A 26,885-nucleotide genomic window follows, 5' to 3' on the forward strand; every position below is an offset into this window, starting at 1 on the left:
GATCCACTCGGAAAACACGATGTACCAAGAGTATTAGATTACGTATACACTTTACCTAACCATCGGAGAAGAGGATATGCATGCAAACTTATACATCACATAAAGAAAAATAATGAATTCACAATATTTTGCTCCAACGATGAATCTGAACGGCTTTTTTTAAAATGTAAATGTATTAATCATGGATTAATGAATTATAATGTAATGTTTAGATATCCATAATAAATTTATATAAAATATATACCATGTTTTATTTCTTTCACGCTAAATGAACCTTAATGTACTTTAAAATAATGGATGGTGTAGCGTACAATGACAATTCATGGATTTCCCTTCAATTATACACCTGCTCTTTACAAAGAACATATTGAATTTCTAAATCAAATGCGATTTCAAGATCGTATATATGAAACTGTCACAGTTATTAATCCCATATTAGATATCGTACAATAGAAATAAGGGATATAATAAAATGAGGATAACAAGTTTATTATTTCATATAATATATTACGAGTTGTAAAGTTATCTAAACACTCGACGTAGTCTTCGAAGGTAATTTTAGTGTTTACAACAGATTTCTTAACCCCCTTCGCCTTCTTTGTCACACCATAATTTTTAATAAGTATTTCAATCTCATCGTCCTCATACTCCTGATCTATCAACTTCCCCTTCAGTTTTTTGATGTCATTATCTGTGATAGCTACTTTTATCGTGTATAATTTAGATCGGAGCCCTATGTAGTCAGTCATAATGCAGCCATTATTCTCATCCTTCATCATACCCAACACCTTCTTGTTAACCTGGGGAATGCCATAAATATTGTCTTTAGGATAGTCAGACGTGTCAAAGTGCCGATGACAGTCTGTTTTCATAGCCTCATAGGGATCTTTTTCCCGTATCTCCACGATCACACTATCGGTATCTGTATAGCAGGTCGTAAAGTTCTCACCAAACCTTCTATTTAAATACCCATAGTGAAAATCGTATATCGTAGTTTTAGCCAAATCCAGTATACTCATGCCCACATATATTGGTTTATCTAACCATATTTCCGCTCTACGCATCTCGACAGCTACCAAATTTTCGTTAAAAATAGTAACATTCTTAAACAATGGACTGCTTATTCGAGCTTCAGCTCCGTAACGACCCTCCCATTCAGTAAGCAATTTAATATCAACGCGCTTGCGTACATTTTCCATGGTCTTGCCGAACACAGCATTGTTCATAAGTTTGAAAAGATTTTTCTCAAATTCATTTTTCGCTGCCTTCCGGAGATTTGTATTCAAGTCAATGTATGACTTTAACCAAGGAGACTGCTTAAATTTCAGGACTCGGTGAATCTTTTTGAGCACCAATCCGTGAGCTAGCGCTTGCTTCAAGGCCCTGTAATGAATTACGTATCTTTCTTTATCATGAAGGGTAGCCATTAATTTGGTTTGCTCTCGCGGTCGTTTAGGGGGAAGCATAGTTTTAGGGTTCAATGATTGGGGGCAAAACGGAAGATCTTTATGACGATCGTGGATATGTTGGGGGTACGCCAGATCGACCTCGAGAAAGTACCCTTCAGAAGCATCGTCAGCTATGGACAGGACATCAATGTTGTCATCGACCCATTCGAAGCCTCCATATGGAAGGAATTGAGACATTGCCCAGCCATATTGATTATTGACATCGAAATACATCAGATATGAGTCGGGCTTCGATGGATCGTAAGATGTCATATACTTGTTATTAGCGTGGACGCGGCGTTTCGAGCAAACTTGACTCAAACCACCACGAATACCACGCTCCACAAACAGAAACATATCTGGATCTGTTAAAAGCTCCAGTTCCTGTTTTGTGTGCTTAAGCATTGCATCCCACGTGAAGCCGGGAAGAGTAAAGTAATGAGCTGGGTCAAGATTATATGTTTTGAGACAACTGGTTCGAAATTGCTCAAAGACGTCTGCAAGAAGAAGAATGTCCGTTTTCATGTATAAATCGACATAATCCCCGAGAGTGGAACAGGAGAATGAAGACCAGACATCTTGGGCTCTACGATAATGCCGACGGGGACATGGTTTATCGTCAAGTTTATTATAAAAAGACTCAATAGGAGGTAGAGACGTTTCAGTAAATTTTATAAAAGAATCAATATAATCATATGGCATGATTCCTTTCTTAGTTAAAAGATGAAAATTCTCCTCAGGAAGCGAAGTATATTGAGAGCGGAGATTAGGATATTCGGTCAAATAAGAAGAGAGCTTATCGAGAGAAGACGCCAAAAATCGAAAACTATCGATAAAACGGAATTTAATTCGAGCATCATTGAGGTGTTTCGTAAAAGAGATATATTTCTCCTTAGTAATAGGAAGAAGATCTACGGGACCTTTGATTTGTGTAGCAATATCATTAACAATGAAGTGGGCGTCATATCCGCTAAGGTTATGAAATATCACTGGGATAGTGTGAGCATCTTTATAATTAATGTTACACCCTTCATGGGCAGCCCCTCTGTAGTTATGTTCTGGAGTGAGGTCGTTGTGGTCCCGCACTTTCTTATCATCGAGGGAGAAGCGCTGCTCGCAGATATGGCAATGAGTGGCTGTATGAAAATCACTTTCTTGCTGAGATGTCATATCTATATCATATGGGCACATAAACACTGTAGAAACATTCTCAGCAAGCTGATTAAGTTCATCTGCGAACCATTTCATACAATCCTTTCCTCGATATGAGCTATAAAACGAAAGGGTATCATCATATGAACATTTGAAGAAATACCCAACTGCTACAGGAATGTGTTCCTGATGTTTCTTAGGATCTCCTGTACGTTTTAGAGCACTTTCGAGATCTGCGTAAACGGTAAAGGGGGCTTTAATCTTATTCCAGAAATTCTTAAATCTTAGCATTTTACGACTTTGTTCTGGCATTTTGATGGCTGTTTCATTTATTCTTACACAATCGTTGGTGTGGGCTTCTAGCTGTGTAGACGATGAAAATGTTTGTAAACACCTATCACAGTTAACATCTGATCGCCCTTTGCAGCATGCCTTATGAACATTTAGCTTTTCCTTAGTAATAAAATAATGTAAACAACTATCGCAGAAATACTTTGTTCCCTTATCTTTACTTAATTGGTTGGAAAGCAGACGGGATAGATTTTTTATCCAAACGTAATGATATCTAATCGGACCTTGCTCATCATATGTATCTTGAACAAGAAGAAGATTCACATGTTTATCTTTCTTGTTCTTTGTTAGGAAGGTTGGGAAGGTCGTATAGTTTTTCTTCTCCTTTTTCAAAATGTATACGTTGATCGACATATTATTCTGCTTTTCAAAATTCGGAATCTGTTTGATGGTCATAGGCCACTGAATACCTTTAAGTTTTAATATGCTCGAGTAGTGCGGGTAAGATGTCATTAAATCGACATTTTTAGTTGTAGGGTATAATGCCGATATGATAGCCCATGCAAAGCATGCCTCGTCATCGTTCTTAACATTAATGCATGCCTGTTTTGTTTTTATCTGAGGGGGAAGTTCAATGTATGAGGAGCCAAGCTGCGGTGTAAATTTGTTAATGTTGACTCCCAGGTTAACAACTGCCTTTAGAGCCCATCCAGAATCGCGTTCTTGGAATTCTTCCAAGTCTCTGGAGATGGGCTCCACTACTTTTTTCTCAAACCATTCATCAATATTCGTATCTCTATAGATGGGGGAGTTTGAAGTAGTGAAATACTTGGTATCATTGAGGACCTTATCTCCGCTGGCTACTTGAAATTCTCCACCAAATACCATATTCACCTTTACTACCTCATTTTGCTTAAGAGCGTTATGAATTCTACGTTTGAATAGGGCTTTGCAATCTACCAGGAAACTACCCGGGTCCTTGTGTTTAAGGTTTGAGATGACTCCAGTTCTAATTCTTGAATTAAATGCAGATATAGAGTCATCCCATTGTACCCTTTTGTAAGCAGTCTCCGGTCGAGTGTTAAGTCCCGCCCCCTTCTTCTGTTCGGCTTTTAGTTGGTTTCTTAATGTTTTCACCTGCCGCATCTGGGCTTCGAGGTGCTGCTTTTCACCAATCGTCTTGGCATATCTCATAGAGTCCCTTAATTTTTTGGATGTCTTATTACATTCTATCAACCCCTTTCTTAAATTTTCATCATTATAATCATTTCTGATTAAACCTAAGATGGATGCAATTAACTGAATAAGTTTAGCCAACATGTCTAAACACAAAAGTTATTATTCAAAGATAGATTAATAATAAATTTTTTAAAATATGAAAAACCCAAAAATTATCAAAAATCTGTATCAAAAAATCAATAAGTTATCTCTCACCAGAGCACGTCTAAACGATTTCAAACTCACCAGACCACACGCCTGAACGCTAGGAATATCTGAAACAGAATGAAGAAAATACCATAATGAAGACTATTAAATATACTTTTAGTTGGACGGAAAACTGAATGGTATTATGTTATGCTCAAAAGGCCCCTCAAATGTCTAAATGTGTGCTTGTTCTTCCATAAGAATCAATGTAAAAGTGCTGCATTTAAGACATTTATTGAACTTGGTTACATTTCTCCCTGCTCATGGCATGAGTGATTCTAGTGAGCTATGACTATGATTCAACGCGGAAAAAACATAAAACTAGATACGGAACAAACGATGAATACAGAGCGTTATCGAAAAAATCCGAAAACAGTGAGGAATAACAAACAGTAGCTGGTAGCAAAATCTCCAATTTAAGATTTGCTGATGACACTACACTTATTGCAGCAAATGAGCAAGATATGCTTGATCTCCTTCGAAGAGTTGAGTAAGAATGCTGCGCATACCTTGGACAGCTCATAGGACAAACGTTTCCATTGTAAACCAACTCGACATTAAATAGAGGCTGTCCACAATATGTATGCAACGAATTCTACAATTCATCAGTCACGTGGTTCGCAGAGGTGACGATAGTTTGAAAATATTAATCTAGAGGACGATTACCAACTAGATAGTCCGACCAAATTATGAATTCAGCTCAGCTGAAAACTCATTCCGCGAAGTTCTTAGAGTAGCTGAAGATAGAGACCAATGAAACAGAATTGTTAGGAATATTGGAAGAAATCATGATCCTCAGTAATGGGGAAACGACAAGAGAGAGATGATACATGAAAGTATCAGTAGGTTTTAGTTGTCTCAAGTTATTTCGGATTTTTTTTTCGTTTAGTTATAAGTTGTCTCTTTAAATCCTTATTCATTGTAGGGCTCGCAACCTCTGAACAGCTTTAATCAGGTCTCGAACAGGTCTCGATCAGGTCTCGATCAGCTTTGATCAGGTCTGATCAGGTCTCGAACAGGTCTGATCAGGTCTCGAACAGGTCTTGATCAGGTCACGAACAGCTTTGATCAGGTCTCGATCAGGTCTTGAACAGGTCTCGATCAGGTCTTGAACAGGTCTCGAACAGGTCTTGATCAGCTTTGATCAGGTCTTGAACAGGTCTCGATCAGCTTTGATCAGGTCTCGATCAGGTCTTGAACAGGTCTCGAACAGGTCTTGATCAGCTTTGATCAGGTCTTGAACAGGTCTCGATCAGCTTTGATCAGGTCTCGATCAGGTCTCGAACAGGTCTGATCAGCTTTGATCAGGTCTTGAACAGGTCTCGATCAGCTTTGAACAGGTGTTGAACAGGTGGTGAACAGGTCTGAACAGGTTTCAAACTGGTCTAAATATATCTGTTCGATATCAGAACAGTTATGAAATTATTTAGTGTGTGCATGTGTCAAGGAGCTTACTGAAGAGACCAGCGGATACCAACACAATTACTTAAAAAATATGCAACGGAAGGGCGAAGAGAGCATAGATGAAGAAGATGAACACCTTCAAACATATTGGTATCATTCATCAGATATTGATAGAGCTTATGATCCACAGTATGTTTGGCAAACTGATAAATGGATTATGGGCGATAAGGAAATCAAATTTACTCCCAAAAATGTTTGGATTAACGATAACAAGTATACAGCTACTTGTGGGCTATATAATTTACTATTTTATAAAAATCCACAAGACTACGACAAAGGACAGCCTTAATTATAAAAAAATATTAGAAGTCACATGTATGCATAGAGATTCCAGAGAATATTTGAGACATCAAGCATTTCCGGATAAATTTAATAAACTCATCAAGCCTTTGTTTAAAAATGAGCAACCACATCGTCGAGGCTGCTTTGAAAATGCCAAGAAAAATTAAAAAAAAAAAAATGTCGCAATAGTGATGAACAATCTAATTGACAATTTAAACAGCGCACAGACATAGAATGCGAGACACCATCGTTTAACCGTTATGCCGTTAGGTCCATGTGTGAAAATGTTAAAATAAATCAGCTAGGGCATCTAGTTTTTTAATTCCCAACTTTAACAGTGTACTAGTACGAATTTAAATAAAAATAATAAAATAACGCATAGTGTTTTTATTACTTACCCAATGCAGCACTAAGATTGACAAATCATTTTTATAAAATAAAATGCAACACGATTACTCTCATACTGTTAAAAATTCATTACTGTCATACTGAGAATCAGCTATACTTGGTAGTATATTGTTAAAAAGAAGGAATACGGTAGAATGTAGCATAAAAAACTATTTTTTTAAATAAATCGTAAAATTATTTAAAAATATAAGGACAGATGTATCATACAATTTATAAAAACAAGAAATAAGAAATAAACCATAAAATACTATTATCCTAATGTAGATAGCAATCAAATCCCATCTCGTTTCTGTCTTATAACAAGAAAATGACAAAACAAGACGAAGTACTTGCTACATGTGTCATCAAAAGGCATTATTTTTGAAAATAAAACATAAATCAACAAAAAATATGAGGATAGGTACATCTACAATTCGGAAAAAACAAGAAATAAAAAATATTTGTAAATCAAATTAGAAATTAGAAATAAACCGTATAATCAAATACCTTTAAAAGAAATAAAATTATATTAATTTGTTATTATGTGCTAAAAATAATTGCAGAAAACAAGAAATCTCTACATTTACTAAATACACCTACCTTATAAAAGTATACACACACACACTTCACTGAATTCACTATTTCTTTCGCTCATCTATAATGTTCTTGTTAGATTCTGTCATTTTATACCCTCTCTTATCTCAGCTTAAAATTCTAGAACAAAATAATATATTTATCGTTTTTATTAGTAGAAACCGCATCATAAAACTGATCTTTTTGACCTGTAAAAATGTAGTTTGATAACAACTTATTTACGTCAGAGTTGACCTTTTTGACCTGTAAAAATGTAGTTTGATAACAACTTATTTACGTCAGAGTTGACCTTCTTGATCTGTAAAAATGCAGTTTAAAATATTTCTATAAAAATAATTCTAAGTCTTTGATTATTCATTTCATACAAATTATATAATATTTTCGTAAAATATACTAGGATTTGATATTGATTTTACATTTCTTCTTTAAGTACATTGTGAACGTTGGCTATTAATTTGGAAATTCTGATGTTGCTTACGTACGGCACTTCTGAATAGTTCGACCAAACGTAAACATTCGCATTGCGCAATGCGCATCCATGTGCATCCAAACCACTTCCACAGATTTTGGACCCTCGAATGTTTTCTTCTGACCAACCCTTGCGTACTGTCTATTTTGCCCTTGATAATAAATTGTGTTCACGATTTCTTTCCGATTATGTGGATTAGCTCCACGTTGGCTACATGTTCGGTCTAGTATATACGAAAATTGCGTCGGTACACCCACATTTCAAATGCAACTTCTTTTTCTTCTTCTTCGTGAGCGTCTAGACCTTTCTAATGGTATATTGTATGGAGCACTTGGTGCAAAATTGAGCGAATTAGGATTTGCTAGAGATTAAACTGCGATAAGCGATCATTCTATGCCAATGGTTTTGTTTTAGTGTCAATAACAATAAATAAGCGTTTGCAGTTCGACCAAGCTACCGCAACGGCCTTTATGGTACTGTACCATATATCTTTTGAACGGATAAGCGGAAATCGATGTATGACCCATCAAATTAAAGGATTTTGAATGATGAATTACGTTGTGGTGTCTGTTTTAACAAAATGCCACGTATAATGCCTTTTTGGTATCCTATAAATAAATTTTATATCGATATAATTAGTACAAGAGTATTGAGAATTTGACGTTGGTTCGTTTTATGATGTTTTTGGTCATAAATAATGATCGTATCGCACTTGGTGAGTGATTTTCGTAATATGCATGAAAATACCTTTCGAATGGTATATTGTATGGAGCACTTGGTGCAAAATTGAGCGAATTAGGATTTGCTAGAGATCAAACTGCGATAAGCGATCTTTCTATGCCAATGGTTTTGTTTTAGTGTCAATAACAATAAATAAGCGTTTGCAGTTCGACCAAGCTACCGCAACGGCCTTTATGGTACTATACCATATATCTTTTGAACGGATAAGCGGAAATCGATGTATGAACATCAAATTAAAGGATTTTGAATGATGAATTACGTTGTGGTGTCTGTTTTAACAAAATACCACGTATAATGCCTTTTTGATATCCTATAAATAAGTTTTATATCGATATAATTAGTACAAGAGTATTGAGAATGAATTACGTTGTGGTGTCTGTTTTAACAAAATGCCACGTATAATGCCTTTTTGGTATCCTATAAATAAATTTTATATCGATATAATTAGTACAAGGGTATTGAGAATTTGACGTTGGTTCGTTTTATGATGTTTTTGGTCATAAATAATGATCGTATCGCACTTGGTGAGTGATTTTCGTAATATGCATGAAAATACCTTTCGAATGGTATATTGTATGGAGCACTTGGTGCAAAATTGAGCGAATTAGGATTTGCTAGAGATCAAACTGCGATAAGCGATCTTTCTATGCCAATGGTTTTGTTTTAGTGTCAATAACAATAAATAAGCGTTTGCAGTTCGACCAAGCTACCGCAACGGCCTTTATGGTACTGTACCATATATCTTTTGAACGGATAAGCGGAAATCGATGTATGACCCATCAAATTAAAGGATTTTGAATGATGAATTACGTTGTGGTGTCTGTTTTAACAAAATGTTCTGCATAAGGCTTTTGTGAGTTTATTATTAGTATTAATTGTCGAATCTTGTCATGTGACACCACAGATTAAATTATTTTGAATGATAAAGTACGTTGTGGTGTCTGTTTTACCAAAATGTTACGTATAAGGCCTCTTTGAAATCCTACCACTTAATATTAGCATTAATTGTCGAATCTTATCATATGACACCTTAAATTGAAGGATTTTGAATGATGAATTATGATGTGATGTTTGGCTTAAGAAAATACCACGTATAAGGCCTCTTTGGTATTCTATCATACGTGTTATTTGATTATATAAATTGATGCTTATACAATTATGGATCAGTCTATTTTTGAATATAAACAAGGATGGAGGTGTTTTTAATATGTGTTCTACTTCTGCGTTTCATAGCAGCAACAGACGCCTTTTCCGAAGACGATGCTATGAAGTTTCTTCAACGATATGGATATATAGATAACAATTCTATAGCAGATTTCAATACAACGCTCCTACATTTCCAAGAACAATATAATTTATATGTGGATGGTACACTAAACGATGAAACCATAGCACTAATGCAAAAACCTCGATGTCAAACTGGCGAAAATGATTACTCTCTTAAGGGAAAATGGTATAAACATAATCTAAGATGGTATTTTCCTCAGGCGAATCATGTGAAAGATATAATTCAATTAGTTGAACGAGCCTTTAAAATGTGGGAAGATGCTTCAAATTTGCATTTTACTAGAGTGACTGTTCCTGTTCCGAAACCAGATATCACTATAACAGCAGTTAAAAGAAAACATTATTTTCGCTCCAACTGTATGGGGAACCAAAAGTGTGGAATTCAGTTTGATGGTCCTGGTGGAAAATTAGCACATTCTTATTTTCCCATCGATAATGATACTTGCGTAGAAATACATTTAGACTTGGATGAAAAATGGAGTTATAATTTGAATGATACAGATTATGATTTCACCAATCTCTTTATGGTTATTCTTCATGAAATCGGTCACAGTTTAGGATTATTACACAGTAACGATGAGTCAGCTATAATGTATCCATGGTACCCTAATAAAGTACGAAATATTAGTCAAGATGATATTAGTGGCTTAGAGGCTTTATACGGACGCAAAAGTACAGATGCATATATCCCTACACAAACTAGTGCACCAACACGGTCAACGTCGCATATATCGAGGGTGCATACTACAAGATCCCGTCCTAGACCAAACGAGATTATTCCTCAACAATCAACGAAAGCTACACCACATTTTTGTGCTATTGAATATCCCAATATTCTCTTTCTAGCATATGATCCTCAGTTTAAAAACCATCATATGTATATAATACATGAAGGATTTGTGTGGAAGAATGATCTAAATGGACACATGGTACCAATTAATCCAGAGCATTTGAGTACTTATTTACCTAAACAAATAAGAAATATCTCGCATGTGTTTCAGAATATAGCTGGGAACTTAATTGTAGCATCAAATAACACTATGTACTCTGTATCATTTCCCAGCATAACTATTTCAAGAGATATACCTCTGTTTGTATTACCACCCCATGCTGAGATAAATGTGGTATTTCAGACTCACACCGGAAAAACATATATATGGTATGACAATACATCATTCATCGAATATGACGATCTAATAGACCTAGTCATTAGCAGAGGCCTTATAAAGGACATATTTCCTGGAGTACCGACCACCGTTAAATCAGTGTTTAAATACATAGACGGTCATTTATACTTTCTAGATGGCAGCACTTATTACAAATATAATGAGTTTACAAAGAAAATGATCGAAATTGGCAGATTTAATTGGAACTTATTCGGGATTCCTTGTCCAGATGATGGCTTAGTTACACAGTTGAAATATTTACTGAATAAAGTTGGCTCTTTTTATAAATAACTTTGTAATATATTATATGAAATAATAAACTTGTTATCCTCATTTTATTATATCCCTTATTTCTATTGTACGATATCTAATATGGGATTAATAACTGTGAAAGTTTCATATATACGATCTTGAAATCACATTTGATTTAGAAATTCAATATGTTCTTTGTAAAGAGCAGGTGTATAATTGGAGGGAAATCCATGAATTGTCATTGTACGCTACACCATCCATTATTTTAAAGTACATTAAGGTTCATTAAGCGCGAAGGAAATAAAATATGGTCTATATTTTATATAAATTTATTATGGATATCTAAACATTACATTATAATTCATTATTCCATGATTAATACATCTACATTTAAAAAAAAGCCGTTCAGATTCATCGTTGGAACAAAATGTTGTGAATTCATTATTTTTCTTTATGTGATGTATAAGTTTGCATGCATATCCTCTTCTCCGATGGTTAGGTAAAGTGTATACGTAATCTAATACTCTTGGTACATCGTGTTTTCCGAGTGGATCAAAGTCACGTTTTGATAATAGTGCAAATGATGCTGGTACTCCGCTGACATAAAGGATATAGCAAGTAACTTTTGTGTTTGTCATCCATTGATCAATAAGTATGTCATTTACATTTAACTGCTTAATTTTTCTGAATGCGCTTGGACCTCTGAACAACTCAATTTTTTCCATCTTACTTCATCGAATGATTGATTGATACTGATTTTTGTTTTATTACAATTAGCGATAACCAAACAATTAAAAACCAATGTATAAATATCCCTATCATCACTATAACTTGATCTTTTTGACCTGTAGTTTGATAACAACTTATTTACGAGTTGACCTTTTGACCTTTACAGTTTTCACTTATTGACGTCAATTTCTCTGATTTTGTTTTAAGTTTTCGATAGCCTGTCATAAAACAGGAGTCGGAAAAAAATCTAGTTTTAAGATTAGATAACCTAGAGTTATCGAACAAATTTACCCTCAATAATTCATTTTGAATACTACAGAACATAGTACCGAATGAATTAACACCAAAGTATCGATGTTTTAACATTAATTAGAATACGTAAAAGATGTCTAACAGATCAATAAAAAGATGTCTACTAAACCAAGTTACATAATAATGAGCTGATCTTAGTACGTAAGTTACGTATATTGCTATTATTAAACATATTATCATATAATGTAAAATAATTCATTCCTACTAACCATCATCCTTACTAACATGGCGGTCGATGTAGTCGTACCTTCACGTTGGTGACTGCTGTTAAGAACATATTTTTGTTTTTTCAACAAATTTATGTTCGACCGAATTGACTACCTTTCATTCATTGCATGCTTACATCATTTTTTATACATCGCTTTACACACATTCCGTCGCTTAGTTAGTAACATTATTTTATTAACGTTTTTAGATACTTATTTTAACCATTAGTTACTGCTTGACTGTCGTTGCTAACATTTTTCAAACAGTCTTTGTAGCTATGCACTCTAAATTAATTTATGGTCATAGGTAAAATATAGTACATGTATTTTTTATTTCAATAATACTGCTTATTACACTATGTTAAATGCCTTTTCTATGTCAACATATACATCATACCAGTATGTTTCCATTATTAACCCGAGACTGGAAGTACACTACCAACCTACAAAATACAATATTACCCGACTTACCGTAGATAAAATAAAGTATGCAACTCACAATACCATTTGTATTTGGTGATTTTCATAATATTACCTGACTTTCTGTAGATAAAATATTGTATGCAACTCACAATACATCTGTATTTAGTAATTTACATAAAAATAATACCCATTTACAGAAAACATTTGTATAGTGGATGTTTGTTAGTTTGACCACACCGTAAGAATGGTATATGTTCTTTGCAAAGAGCAGGTGTATGATTGGAGGGAGATCCATGTATAGTAGTACTCAATCAGAGAATATAATATTGAGGATGTTTGTTGGTTTGGACATACTGTAAGAATGGTATACGTTCTTCGACATATACTATTTCTAGTAATACCTCATAGGCTGCTGTAGGGTATATCGTTTTCAGCGACACCTCGTCTGTATCTTTTATGAATTGTTTTGAGAGAGAGAGAGAGAGAGAGAGAGAGAGAGAGAGAGAGAGAGAGAGAGAGAGAGACGCCATAGGCTGAAGGAGTGTCTTTTACGCTGACTATAGATGCTAGATTGCTTGGACATAGTGTAGGCGGTTTGTTTGATAAGACGAAAGAACTCTCATAGTAATCTCACATTAATTTGACACGTTAAAATAGGTCCAATAGCAACGAAGATATGATATAGTAGTGTTTTGGTACTGTTGTCCTGTTTGTTTTTTCTCGATTGGCATATCTCCATTCATTCTATATCTCTTATACTAAAATCAGATCAATAGCAAAGGCGATATGAAATAGTGCCGTTTTGATATTGTCTATGTGTGGTTGTTTTTTATCTTAACGTATTCGCTACACCCTCCTCTTTCATTTAACGTTTTAATCATTAAAATCAGACCACTAACAACGGAGATATGTAGTAATGCCCTTTTGATAATATCTTTGCGTTTGTTTTTTGTGCTAACGTATTCGTTACCCCCTATACTTTTCAACGACCCCTCACACGTAACGATCCGATGAGCCGTCGCGCCTCCACAACAAAAAGCGTCAAAAATGAGCAGAATGAACCTTAGCGATTTTATTCGTTTTCCCATAAGAAATAACATGGGGCGCCTCCACCAAATAGCCCGTTCCCGTATAGCCCTTTTACTGACCTAATTAAAAAAATGACAAAAAGTAATTTTAAACAGTGTAAAATTATTTTGCAAAAACACTTCGATTTTTTGCTTACTTATAAACAATTAGAATAACTTTTTAACCGTGACCTGTAGAAATTTTTTTTCATATTTGGAAAGACTAAATTTTTATACACATTTAGAAAGAAAAACAATTGTCCTAGGACAATTAGGGACGAAGATAGCCCCCCCTTTTTAATTCATATGTTTTTGCAAAATAATTTTGCAGTATTTAGAATTATTTTTTGTCATTTTTTTAAATTAAATTATTAGTAAAAATCTTCTTCTTTCTTAAACTATCCAAAGTATTAGTCTAACTTCATCATTTTCTGACTAATAGCGTTGCAAAAAAAATTAATTTGGGAAAAACAAATTAAATACCTTTTAAACTATTTGACCAATTGCTTTGAAATTTAGGGTATGATTTAAGCACCAGAAGTCTCAGCAATCCGTGTAATAAGAACGTTTTAAGTTAATTTTTATATAAATTATGAATATTTATAAAAACTCAAAATTTATGATTTTTTTTGCAATTTTCTAAGCAACCAATAAGGATAGACATATTCAGCGGACGCCATATTGAAGTTTTTTATACGGTTTATGAGTTTCTCACTCTCAAATTTGTTTAAAATACTTAACTTTTCGGTTGTAGACGAAAAAAGCGAAAATTTACCGTTTTTTGATCTTCATTTGTTTATAACTACGTATATCATCAAAATCGGACGCAGGAAACATATAGGTTATTATTATATATGTCCATACTACATACTCAAAAAATTTGGTTTTGCCTGGAGGAGGTTGTGTCATCAACAGGATATTTTTTTTTCCTTATTTCTCCGAACTACAGGCCGAAACCAATTTTTTTGAGTAGTATGGACATCTATATTAATAACCTATATGTTTCCTGCAGCCGATTTTGATGATATACATAGTTATAAACAAATGAGATCAAATCAAGAAACGGTAAATTTTCGTTTTTTCGTCTATTACAAGAAAGTTAAGCATTTTAAACAAATTTGAGAGCAAGAAATTCATAAATCGTATAAAAAACTTCAATACGGCGTTCTCTGAATATGTATATCCTTATTAGTTGCTTAGAAAATTGCAAAATAAATCATAAATTTTGAGTTTTTTTAAATGTTCATAACTTAATGTTGTTCTGAAGCTATTTTCTTGTGGCATTTTTATAATCAAGTATATTCAAATGGGAAATAAGTCACAATTTTACCTAAAAATGATTTTAGATTTTTAAAAACTTTAAAAAATGATGACTCCATAACAATCCTACCAGCGGATAAAGAAAATGTAACTGTAATAATGGATAAAGTACAATATGAGGACAAAATTACAGATCTAATTACAAATGGACCTTATACCAAATTAACGAAGGATCCAACGAAGACACTGGAAAACAAAATTTATAGAACTTTATTCAAATTTAAAAATGACCTAACGTACTATCAAAGAAAATTAATGACACCTCATTACAGTAAGACACCACATTTTTATGGAGTACCGAAAATTCACAAAGCAAATATTCCACTTAGACCTGTTTGTAGTACCATCAATTCTGCTTGTAGTGAACTATCAAAATTTTTATTAAATATTATAAAACCATTTGCAAATAATAATGACACATTTATAAAAAATAGACATTTTTTAAACAAATTATCAAATATTGAATTTAATCCAAATAATATTTTAGTAAGTTTTGACATAAACAGTTTATTTACAAATGTGCCATTAGATAAAACTTTAAACATAATCAAAACGAAATTAGAAAATGATAATACATTAACAACTAGGACAAGACTAAATGTATCAGCTATAATGGAGTTATTGACATTATGTACTAATAATACCTATTTTCAACTAAATAATGAATTCTATAAACAAAATTTTGGTCTCGCAATGGGCTCTTCTTTATCTCCATTATTGGCTAATATATTTATGGAGGATTTCGAAACTAATATCATTTCTAAACAAAATTTAAAACCCACAGTATGGTGGAGATATGAAGATGATGTGTTTTCCATATGGCCTCATAGATCGGAATTGTTGGATACGTTCCTGAATATGATAAACGATCAAGAAGAGACAATAAAGTTTACAATGGAAAAGGAATACAATAACACCCTACCTTTCCTCGATGTTTTGGTCTCAAAGAAGGATACTGGATATGAGACTCAAGTGTATAGAAAACCAACACACACCAACAGATATCTCAATTACAAATCAAATCATAACATCAACGTTAAAAAGGGAATCATTAAATCCTTATATGATAGAGCCAAAATTACTTGTTCTAACGAAAATTCATTTTAAGAAGAAAAACAATTGTTAACATCTGTTTTATTAAAAAATGATTATCCCATATCGTTTATAAATAAGGAATTGTCAAGATTGGACCGAATGGAACAGAACAACTTAGAACGGGATCCTACATCATTCACAAGAAATAATACGAGGAAAATATCAATACCATATGTAAAAGGACTATCCGAGAAACTTAAAACAATAGGAAATAAATTCAACATATCAACAACATTCAAAACAACAAACACATTGAGATCTATTCTATCTAAAACTAAACCTAACAGTGAACAAGAAAGAACAAAGAATTGTATTTATAAAATACCTTGTGAATGCGAACAATTTTATATAGGTGAAACGTCAAGACCATTAGACGTTAGAGTAAATGAACATCAGTCTTATATAAAAAATAGAGAATTTGATAGATCTCAAATATGTCAACACGCATGGGATAATGAACATAGAGTTCAGTGGAGAGATTCAAGTATAGTCCTAAAAGAAGCAGATAGTAAAAAGAGAAAAATCAAAGAAGCGGCTCTAATTATGCTAAATGAAACCAATTGTGTCGCAAATTCCTCGGTAGAATGCAGTAGGATGTGGTTACCCATATTAAAGGAGGAAGTCAATAGAAAGAAAATACCACAATTAGTAAATCAGTAACATATCGAGTTAGTACATATTTAGTATTTTAGTATTATTTAAAATTTAAAATATCAAGTCAGAATTTGGTATTAGTTTTTTGAAAGTAAATTAAATATAAGACCAAATACTTACGATGTCGGGATAGTATCACGAGGTTTTTTCCTGGTTTTCCTTCGTGATTTACTATGGAATCTCTAACGCGAGAATTTCAGTGCCACCGTTGCATTTGGTTGTCTTTTTAAAGACAGATCACATGCTATGATTTTTTGTGGCGGATATTCTTGAGTTGGGATTGATTTCATGTAATCGAATGAACTATCTTTTAGTAAAGTCGTCCCAGGAACGCAACTCATCAATATTGGCAATATGATTTTAAAGTCGTCTACTTTAAAATGTATAATACGTGTCTGAATTGCCGATATAAATGAGTCAGATTAAATAAATTATTAGAAGAATTTTTTACTAAGCAACAACATTTTTGTTTATTTAGTATTATTTTGTATTTTGACAACGACACCCGACTTGGGCGTCGAAACGTTAATAAAATCATTTTTAGGTAAAATTGTGGCTTATTTCCCATTTGAATATACTTGTTCATAACTTGTGTAAAAATTAACTTAGAACCTTCTTATTACACGTAATGCTGAGACTTCTTGTGCTTAAATTATATTTTGAATTTCAAAGTAATTGATCAAATAGTCTAAAAGTTATTTAATTTGTTTATCCCAAATTCATTTTTTTTTGCAACACTATATAGGGTGTCCCAGACTAATTTAGCCACGCTATATCTCTTAAATGAATAGAGATTTTCGAATGGGACAAAAAGTGGTCTATTCTACTTGTAATACACTTTAATATGGCGTAGAAAAAAAAATCATCCCCTAAATATTCATCCCTTAGTTACCACCCGTAACTTTAATTTTTTTAATACAACCCTGTATATATTTTTTATAGTTTTGGATGTGATCTTCCATCGTGTATTCAACACATTTTTTGAAAATGAAATCGGTTCGTAAATAACCAAGAAAATATCAGTTTAGTTTTGTTAATTATTATGTGTCCCAGACTAATTTATCCAGGCTATATTTCTTAAACGAATAGAAATTTTTGAATGGGACAAAAACTGATCTATTACATTTGTAAGACACTTTAATATGGCGTAGAAAAAAAATATCCCCTAAATATTCATCCCTTAGTTACAACCCCTACAGGGGTACATCGTAATTTTGTTCTAAGGTTTGTGCATCGTTTATATTAATATTTTAGAAGATGCTGTGTTTACTATGCATAAGATTCTTTCCATTTCTTCTGTTTACTTCATTTTCTAACATATTTGTAACAATTCTCAATAAATATATTAGCTATTTTCGAGGTGGACATTTTTTACCCACCCTTGGGCTTACATGGAACCTATAAAAGGTTGGGCGTTTAAGCGTTAAAACACCTCTTTTGACATGTTTATGCACTTTACGACGCATTGTATGCACTTTAGAATGCAACTATGCATTTTCACCCATTTTTCTACAGTAGACTTTTTTCCTGACATCATCCTGAACACAATGCAAAAAGTTGCAAGTCTCTAGGTGCTGTATTTAAAAATCTATTTATTTTGTGCTAAATACCCTGGTTTAGTAGTACTAAGAAGATTTCTAGCGGACAATGCTCTTGTGGTTAAATTATTATATCAAATACTACAGTAGACTCCCTCTATAAAGAGAACTTAAATGGCGGACTAATTAACTCGTTATAAGCGGATCTCGTTATATCAGACAACAATAATATTCAAATGTTTTGATGCTTCTCACGTAGTTTATTAGGTGTCGATGGTCGACCTAAACAATGAAACTTCGTACCATCATAAATTTACCATCGTAAATTGTAACATTCCTACAATATGTATTCAATATCGGTCGATAGATAAACAGAAAGAATTTTATTGCAGGAGATGTTTATTGCACCACTGGCCTCGATAATAACACAGATGTTGGGAATTACTATATAGAAGCAGTTGGGGTATTTATTTATAGCCATTACTTCGCTAAATCATTTAAAAAAACATATTCTTCGATTTAATTTTTCCTCGTTATAACCAATTATGCTTCGTTATAGAGGTGTTATAGTTCAATAGGAATTTCATGAGACATCTAGCGTACCTCGTTATAGGCGAAACCTCATAATATCCGTGTTCGTTATAGAGAGAGTCCACTGTATTTTATAAAATATCTAACACCGAATCGTTGTTAACGTTGAACTAGATTGGAAAGGGAAAGTATGTTGTTTTCAAAGGAAAATTGGAATTAACCTTGTAATACAGATAAATGTTTACTTTTTTAAAATAATATCGCTATCATAACGTAAGTATCATCGAATTGCACTTAAAGAAAAACTCATAAATTGGCAAGTAATCCATATTTTTGACGTTAATAATAGATGGCTGATATATTTTTAGAAAGCTCATAGTCACGAATGAAAAAAAAAACATAACTTGGAAAGTAGAAATGCAATTAATTTAAGTAATTTTTATAGAATGAACCTAAGGATATTTTTAACATTGGCAGACGTGGACTTTTTTCATTTATTAGATAGTTTTTCATTTTTCACTGTCTAAATGTAACATTCAAAATTTAAAAGGTCAGTAAAATTGACTGATAAAAACATAAACAATACAAGTAGTCCAAGTAATGAAGATTAAAATAGGACAAAAACTCGCAATTTTTACAGAATGGATCGATTTGCTTGAAAATTTGAGAATAAGTAGTGGATAGTCCAAGGATCAAAATCTATATCATGCCGAAAGGCGCTTTTAGCATGGGGTGGTTGCCACCCCATCTCAAGAGTGAAAATTTTTTATTATATTTTAGTCGCAAAAGTTGGTAAAAACGTTCAGTCTAAGCAAAAAACGTTCTATACATTTTTTTGATAAAATTGATAGTTTTTGATTTATTCGCTATCGAAAGTATTAGTTTTATATCGAAAAAATCAATGTTTTTAATAAGTTTTCTGCTAATTACTCCAAAAGTTTTAGTTTTATCAAAACAGCTTTACTTAAGAAAAATGTACCTTCTAAAAAATAAACAAAACCGTTTTTGAAGATATTCTTCTTTAGCGGCGATTCGATTGAGGGTAAAATTGTACATAAATCTGCGCGCCTGCGCACACAGACAGCATGTAGTTCATTGCTAATATTTCAAGATAGGTATGTATGTATCTGTAACCGTGCAAATAAGTCGTTAAAATAATATATTAGTGTTTTTAGTAAATGTATTATTTATTATAATTCTTGTGTTTTTGGATTTGTGTTTCTCTGTAGTAAAATAATAAAATATTATGTAGGCATAACATTTTTACACTATTTGTCACCGTGTTGTGTAATTATATCCAAAACTTACACGTCAATTACAAGGACCTCGCTGGAGTAGTTGGTAGGGCGTTAGCTCCGAGATTGGAAGGACGCGGGTTCAAATCCTGGGCGATTCATATTTTTTTTAGTTTTGGTTGTTTTAATAAAATTTTTTTGAAAGTGGTAGATAAGAAAGTTAGTTTAATTTTTAAATAAAATACAAATAACCTGTTAAATACATTTACTTCGTTTAAATTACCTATATAATAGAAGAATATCTTCTTACGTGCGTACAAAGTACACACACATTCTTTTTTTTTAATTTTCTTTAATACCAATAGTAATCATACTTTATTATATATTTATTGTTGGCTCGTATTCGTCAAATGCTAAATATTGTAGCTTCAAAGTCAAAATACGGGAAAAGTGTGCATTTTTCGAGGACAACTTGTTTAAACTAATTTAAAGTACTTAAAAATATCTATCTCTAGAAATAAAAAAAGTCTCTAGCTCAAAAATTAAGTGACTTGCAATGAAAAGAATGTCAGTCCCTATTTTTTTCAGCGGAAAAGTGATCGCAAGCAACCCCCTAACACCACAATAATTAAAATTAGTCATTGGCCTTATTTGGTCATTTTTATTTATGTATTATTAATAGGTTCTAGAAGTCTGACCGGCTTAGAATGATTAGTTTTTAAAAAAATGGAGTTAAAAGCGAATAACGAGCTATGAGCAGTGAGCTATTGACAATTCAAACTTGTAATAACATGCTAAAACCACCTTTACCAACCCTTTCAAAGTAACCTCTTTTTGCTACTGAGGATTTTAAAAATATTTATTATTAATAGGCTTAATACATCTTATAAAAACCTACAAAATCATTTTTTACCAAACTTTCTAAAATAAAAAGTAAAAAAAGTTACGGTTAAAAAATCAATATATTTTTTTGAAAAAAAAAGTGGAAATCCAATTGGAAGCATAATAATGTAAGTTAGCGATGTTTTTAGTCATTGACCTTATTCATTCTTATTTATTTGTGTATTACTAATAGATTCTAGAAGTTTGACTGGCTTAGAATGATTAGTTCTTAAAAAACTTTAGTTAAAAGCGAAAAACGAATTTTTGTAGTTTGGTAAAAAATGCCGTTTTCTTCAGAATAGAAAGGTTAGCGTCAGAGATACGAAAAAATGTTTGAATATAAAATTGTAGGTTATTTAATTCTCAAGAACTTGGTTTGAAAAAATTGTTTCTACAGCAAAAATTGAGTGAATCGTAAATGAGTATATCGAAAAACATTGATTTTTTCTATACAAAACTAACACTTTCGATAGCGAATAAATCAAAAACTATTAATTTTATTAAAAAAATGTATAGAACATTTTGTGCTTAGAATGAATGTTTTTATCAACTTTTGCAGTCAAAATATAATAAAAAATTTCCACCCCCCTGATGGGGTGGCAACCACACCCATGGTAGAAGCGCCTTTCGGAATCATATAGAGACTAGCCACTACTTATTCTCAAATTTTCAAGCAAATCGATCCATTGTGTAAAAACACCTGAATAAATCGATTTTTAAATACAGCACATAAACATCTCAAAATAAGCATATTAAGGCCAGATTTTGTTACTCAAGGTTTTTAGGGTCGCTAAACACGACTATGCAATCAGAACCGAGACTTCGGAGCACCCAAGTGCTCAAGATCGCTGCTCAAGACACGTCATCTGGAGGTTTGGGGGTTACGCTTTGGCCACACGGGCGATTATTTACGGCGCGCGATAATTTAGGGCGCCAATGGGCACCGTAAATTATCGCGCAGTAAAAAATCGCCCGTGTGGCCAAAGCCTTATCGGCACTAAATTGATGTAAGCACATTACTTGGAAGATTTTGGAGTAGCTGGACACCAATACACCATCAGAACCTACCCCTGAATCACCTGGTGCCCATTATCACTGCTAAGACACGTCATCTTCTGGAGTCTCGAGGGTTTTTGGCATTAAATTGACGCAAACAGATTTCTCGGGGGGTTTTTGAAGTTGCTGAAAACCAATATGCCATCAGAACGACATCCGGAGCACCAATGACTAGGGTCACCTCATCTTTTGGGGTTTTGAGTGATTTCAGGACTAAATTGATGGGATCAGGACCAATTTGCAAGGGAGGTTTTTGTGGTTTCTGAACACGAACACACCATCATAACACCGACTCCCGCAATTCCTGGTGCCCACAAACACTTCTAAGGACGTCGTCTTATGGAGTTTCGAAGGTTTTCGGAACTGAATGCATGCAAATAGATTACTAGGCAGATTTTGGGGTAGATGAATACGAATACATCTTCACAACTGACCCCCGGACCACTTGGTGCTTAAAGTCACTGCTAAGGCATGTTATATTTTGGAGTTTGGAGGGCTTTTGGCACCAGGTGCACTGGTGGATCAGTTCTGATAACTTATTCTTGTTCAGCAACCCTAAAAACCCCCAAGTAATCTGTTTGCATCAATTTAGTGCCGAAAACCCTCGGAACTCCAGATGACTGCCTTAGCAATGAACCAGGGCACCAGGTGCTCCGGTGGTCGGTTCTGATGGCGTATTCGTCTTCAGCGACCACAAAAACCGCCGAGCAACAAATTTTGGCACTTAATACACCTCTTTTGACATGTTTGTGCGCTTTTGGATGCATTTCATGTACTTTAAAATGCAACTTTGTAAAATGAAATAATTTCTTTGCAATAATCATTTCAGTTAAAAACTAAAACAAAGAATGGTGTTATGTTTCGATAAGGTTGGTAAAGTATCGATCATGCAGGGCCGTGCGGTGCTATGATGAGGTGACGCAGTCGCATCAGGCGGCATCACAAGGGGGCGGCATAATCAGTAAAATGAAAATACATCAAAATAATCATAGGAATAAGAAAGGGTGTGCAAAATAGAATATTTGAAAAATATCCGATGGTGTGTGTCACTCGAGTTTAAGGCAAATCCAGACAAGCGATAATTTACGTCGCCGTAAGAGCAGTAAAATAAAGCGTGAAAATGGGTCCTATCCTATGTTACTATGTTGCTGCGCGATATTTTACAGCTCGTCTGGCCATCCACTACTTTCACCGTGGGACCCATTTTCGCTCTTTATTTTACTGCTCTTACGGCGCCGTAACTTATCGCTTGTCTGACTTTAGGCTAAAAAGTGGCGCATGCCACTCTGTAAACTTAGTTTTAAAATTGAAATCGTCTTCTTCTACAGAAACAATAACCTTTTCTTGTATTATACAAGAGCTGTACACTTTTTTCTGGTTCTACAAAGCGTTGGGAAGCTCTGAAAAAAATATGTTTCACAACTAACTTTAAAACCGGTAAGCGATACTAGTAGATGTTCAAGTCGAATTGATGCATTGAAACCTTTAAGATTTCAATTTTGTGAAATATATGAAGCCTTATTCGAAATAATAGAAGAAGTCAACAAAGATACAGAAACTAAAGTCAAAGCACGAAGATTAGCAAAAATATTAAAAATTATAAATTTATATGCGGTTTAGTTCTTTGGCATGATATTTAATTTCATATAAATTCGGTCTCAATCTCGAAGATGTTACAACATGTAACTATACATTTGTCAGATTGTGCAAAAAGGTTGTCAGAAACAATACAAAAAATTAAAAGTTACAGACAATCTGGCTATGACTAAACGAAAATTACTGCTAATGAAATTGCAGAAAATCTTGATATAAGCTCCGAATTTCCAGCGAAAAATGAAATCCAAGCCAAGAGAAAAAAGCGTCAATTTGATGACGAAAAATATATGGATGAGCTCTTAACAGAAGAAGATAAGTTTAAAATAATTTTTTTCATCTATATTTTAGACATTGTCATTAATTAGTTGATTGTTTGATTTTCGCTTCTAGAAATTCATAAATAAATAAATTGTTGGTGATATTTTTAAATTGGGGGAAATAAACGATAAAACACTAAAAAAATATTGTATGAATCTATTCAATACTTTCAATACAAAAAGAATCGGATATACAGGTAAATAATCTTCTAGAAGAATTGTGTGATATATCACAAATGATAACATAGTCCATGAAACCTTCAGAAGTTTTGAACTATTACTGTACACCCAAATGTAGTTGCATCGCTAAGAATTTTATTAACACTCCCTGTCTAGGTAGTGAGTGGGGAAAGAAGTTGTTCAAAATTAAAAATTATTAAAAACTGTTTACGAAGCACCATAAGACAAACAAAACTAAAAAATTAGCACTCATTTCAATAGCTGGCCTCACTGGCTGCTATTTTAGACTACACCAATCTGATTGACAAATTTGCCAAAATTAAAGTAAGAAATGTTATTTTTAATGTTAATACGTATTTCATTTAATTTAAATTATGTTTTGTTTTTAAAATAAAAGTGTGTTCATTTTGTGCAGTTGCATTTAATAAAAATAAAAGTTAAATTATATTTAAGGGGCAGCATGTCGAAGACTCGCATCATATTGAAAAAATGTACCGCACGACTCTGCGATCATGAACAGAATTGAAGCACTGGAAATTTGGATTCATAGACGGATACTGAAGATACATAGCAAAAAAACTAATGAAAACGTACTAAGGAGTGTCAACAAAGATAGAGAACTACTAAGGACTGTTAAACACAGGAGAATGTCTTATGTGGGACATATAATGAGGAGAAGTCGATATAAAATATTATTACAACTGATACTTAAAGGCAAAATAGAGGACCGTGTAGAGGTATAGGAAGAAAACAGGTTTCTTAGTTAAAAAAAGAATGTGTGTGTACTTTGTACGCACGTAAGAAGTTATACTTCTATTACATGATTATATTATTATAAACGAAATTAATATACTTTTTATTTATATTTTATTTAAATATTAAACTAATTTATACTTACTACTTCTCAAACATTTTTATTAAAACAGTGCCAAAAATTAAAATAATAAAAGAATAAAACACACAAAAACACAATAAAAATGCCACAAATGATTTTTGAACATTAATTGTCGGAAATTTTTTTAACTAAATACGTATTTTCTGAAAATAAAATGATATAATAAATATAGTTACGATCATAAAATGTATAAAAAAAATAAAAAAAATAAAAGTTTCTATTGGGATTCGAACCAACTTACCAGCGCGACTGGTATTGGCGTTGTATTGGGGTTCACTCGCATTAAACGCTTCGCCACGGAGACAGTGTGTCATTATGTGCAGATCGACTAACTAAACGGATTATACTTTTGACATTTTTGAATTATGTAAATCAAATTATTTTGATTTTGAATTGAAATGATTTCGAATTGAAAAATACAACAAAACATAGAGTAAGAAAACAATATATTAGGTGAATATTGATAGAAATTTTGATGGTAATCAAATTATGTAAATAAAAGTACAGTCGAACCCGCTTATTGGAATAGCCTTCGTACCAACCAAAAATATTTCTATAACAGGGATATTCTAATAACCGATCATTGGTGGCTAATAGTAACGTTTCGGGACATCACATTTCTATTCCTTAAAGCGGGATATTCCTATAACCGGTATTCTAATAAGCGGGTTTGACTATATTACATACTATGTATTTTGGTAGGTTCAAATAGGTACCTATGATACATTTACAATTATTACGTACCTGTTGCTTTAAAAACTATTTAAAAATCACTACAATTATAAACTTTTTTGTTTCTGTCCTCACAACAATAAAACTAATATATTATACATTTGTTTACCTTCATATTGAACAATTATTTATTATTGGTAGATCATTTCAACACCCAATCAGAGCCCGTATAACGACTAATAAATTTCGCAATCACTTGCATCGTGCAAAGTGGCTATGTTCAAATATCATAACAAAATTTGATTAACTATTTTTAAAACACTTACCAGTGTAAGATTCTTTAGCTTTGAATAAGCGAGATCGTAGATCGTCCCGGTTGATTGTTGTTATCCACAGTTCTCTACGCATTCGAGCTAATAGGTTTTTTATCAGTAATTTTGCGGCACTCATACTAGTCACAGTTTGATGGGCTTTCACATTGGCATGCAACAATTATCTCTTCTATGTTAATAAGTCCAAAAATATAATATGAAAACTATTTAAAAAGGCAGTATAACCATTAACTAACTTTTTGTTTGTTGTTTCTCTTCCTACAAATTTTAAAACGCAACAACCATTTACCATACATAACCAAACCACAGTCCGACAGCTGCCATATTGGATAATTTTCATCATGTCATTTGAACATCCAATCAGAACAAAGTTGTAATGCGACTGCGCCGGGATCAAAGGTTTTAATCCTATTAAAATTCACCCTCATATCGCGCGTAAAGAAGTATAACTTCAAAAACATTCGTGAATGGACTCAGATATCAAATGCAGGACAATTATTCCATATTGCGGAAGATCGAGAAGATTTCGCAATGGTGATCGCCAACGTCGGATAATTCTGATATGACACGTAAAGAAGAAGATGCCAAGAAAGAGGTTGTGGCCCTTGATGAAGACCCCCATCCGCCTGAAGGTTGCTTTAGCTTTTCCCATGCGCGATCTTAGCTCTTGATTGTTTGTCCCTTCTTCATTTATTATGGTGCCGAGGTAGTTGTAGTGCTTTAGTGGTGTAGTGTTCAATCTTTCTATACGGGTTTGGTTGATGTAGAATTATAAAAAGTTCTATTTTTGACCCTTTCGAGAGCCCTATCTCAGACCCAGGGGCACCTAGAGGCTAAAAAATAGATAAACGCTACTCTTTTAAGATACAATAATATAATTTGGTAAA

General features: G+C 33.2%; 3 protein-coding genes across 7 annotated transcripts in view; 1 reads left to right on the plus strand and 2 right to left on the minus strand.

The window, feature by feature from the left end:
* Positions 1-26,885, minus strand: part of LOC114334058 (lutropin-choriogonadotropic hormone receptor-like) — a 223,094-nt gene that overhangs the window by 146,678 nt on the left and 49,531 nt on the right. For 2 of the 5 annotated variants that reach the window (XM_050649948.1, XM_050649947.1), the window contains exon 1: positions 4,356-4,376. The exons of 1 other annotated variant lie outside the window; for it this stretch is intronic. The gene's annotated coding sequence lies outside the window, so the exon portion shown is untranslated. Of the gene's footprint in view, positions 1-4,355; positions 4,377-26,885 lie in introns of those variants that run through there. 2 more of the 5 variants (XM_050649946.1, XM_050649944.1) reach the window with 1 other exon arrangement.
* Positions 393-4,211, minus strand: LOC126883837 (uncharacterized). The gene has a single exon (XM_050649514.1). It carries the CDS (start codon positions 4,209-4,211, stop codon positions 393-395), a length of 3,819 nt encoding a protein of 1,272 aa, XP_050505471.1.
* On the plus strand, positions 9,444-10,997 carry LOC126883838 (matrix metalloproteinase-18-like). The gene has a single exon (XM_050649515.1). The coding sequence runs from the start codon at positions 9,444-9,446 to the stop codon at positions 10,995-10,997; it is 1,554 nt and encodes a 517-aa protein (XP_050505472.1).

Source organism: Diabrotica virgifera, chromosome 4 (genome assembly GCF_917563875.1).
Source record: "Diabrotica virgifera virgifera chromosome 4, PGI_DIABVI_V3a".
In the NCBI taxonomy this organism is placed as follows: Eukaryota; Metazoa; Arthropoda; class Insecta; order Coleoptera; family Chrysomelidae; genus Diabrotica; species Diabrotica virgifera.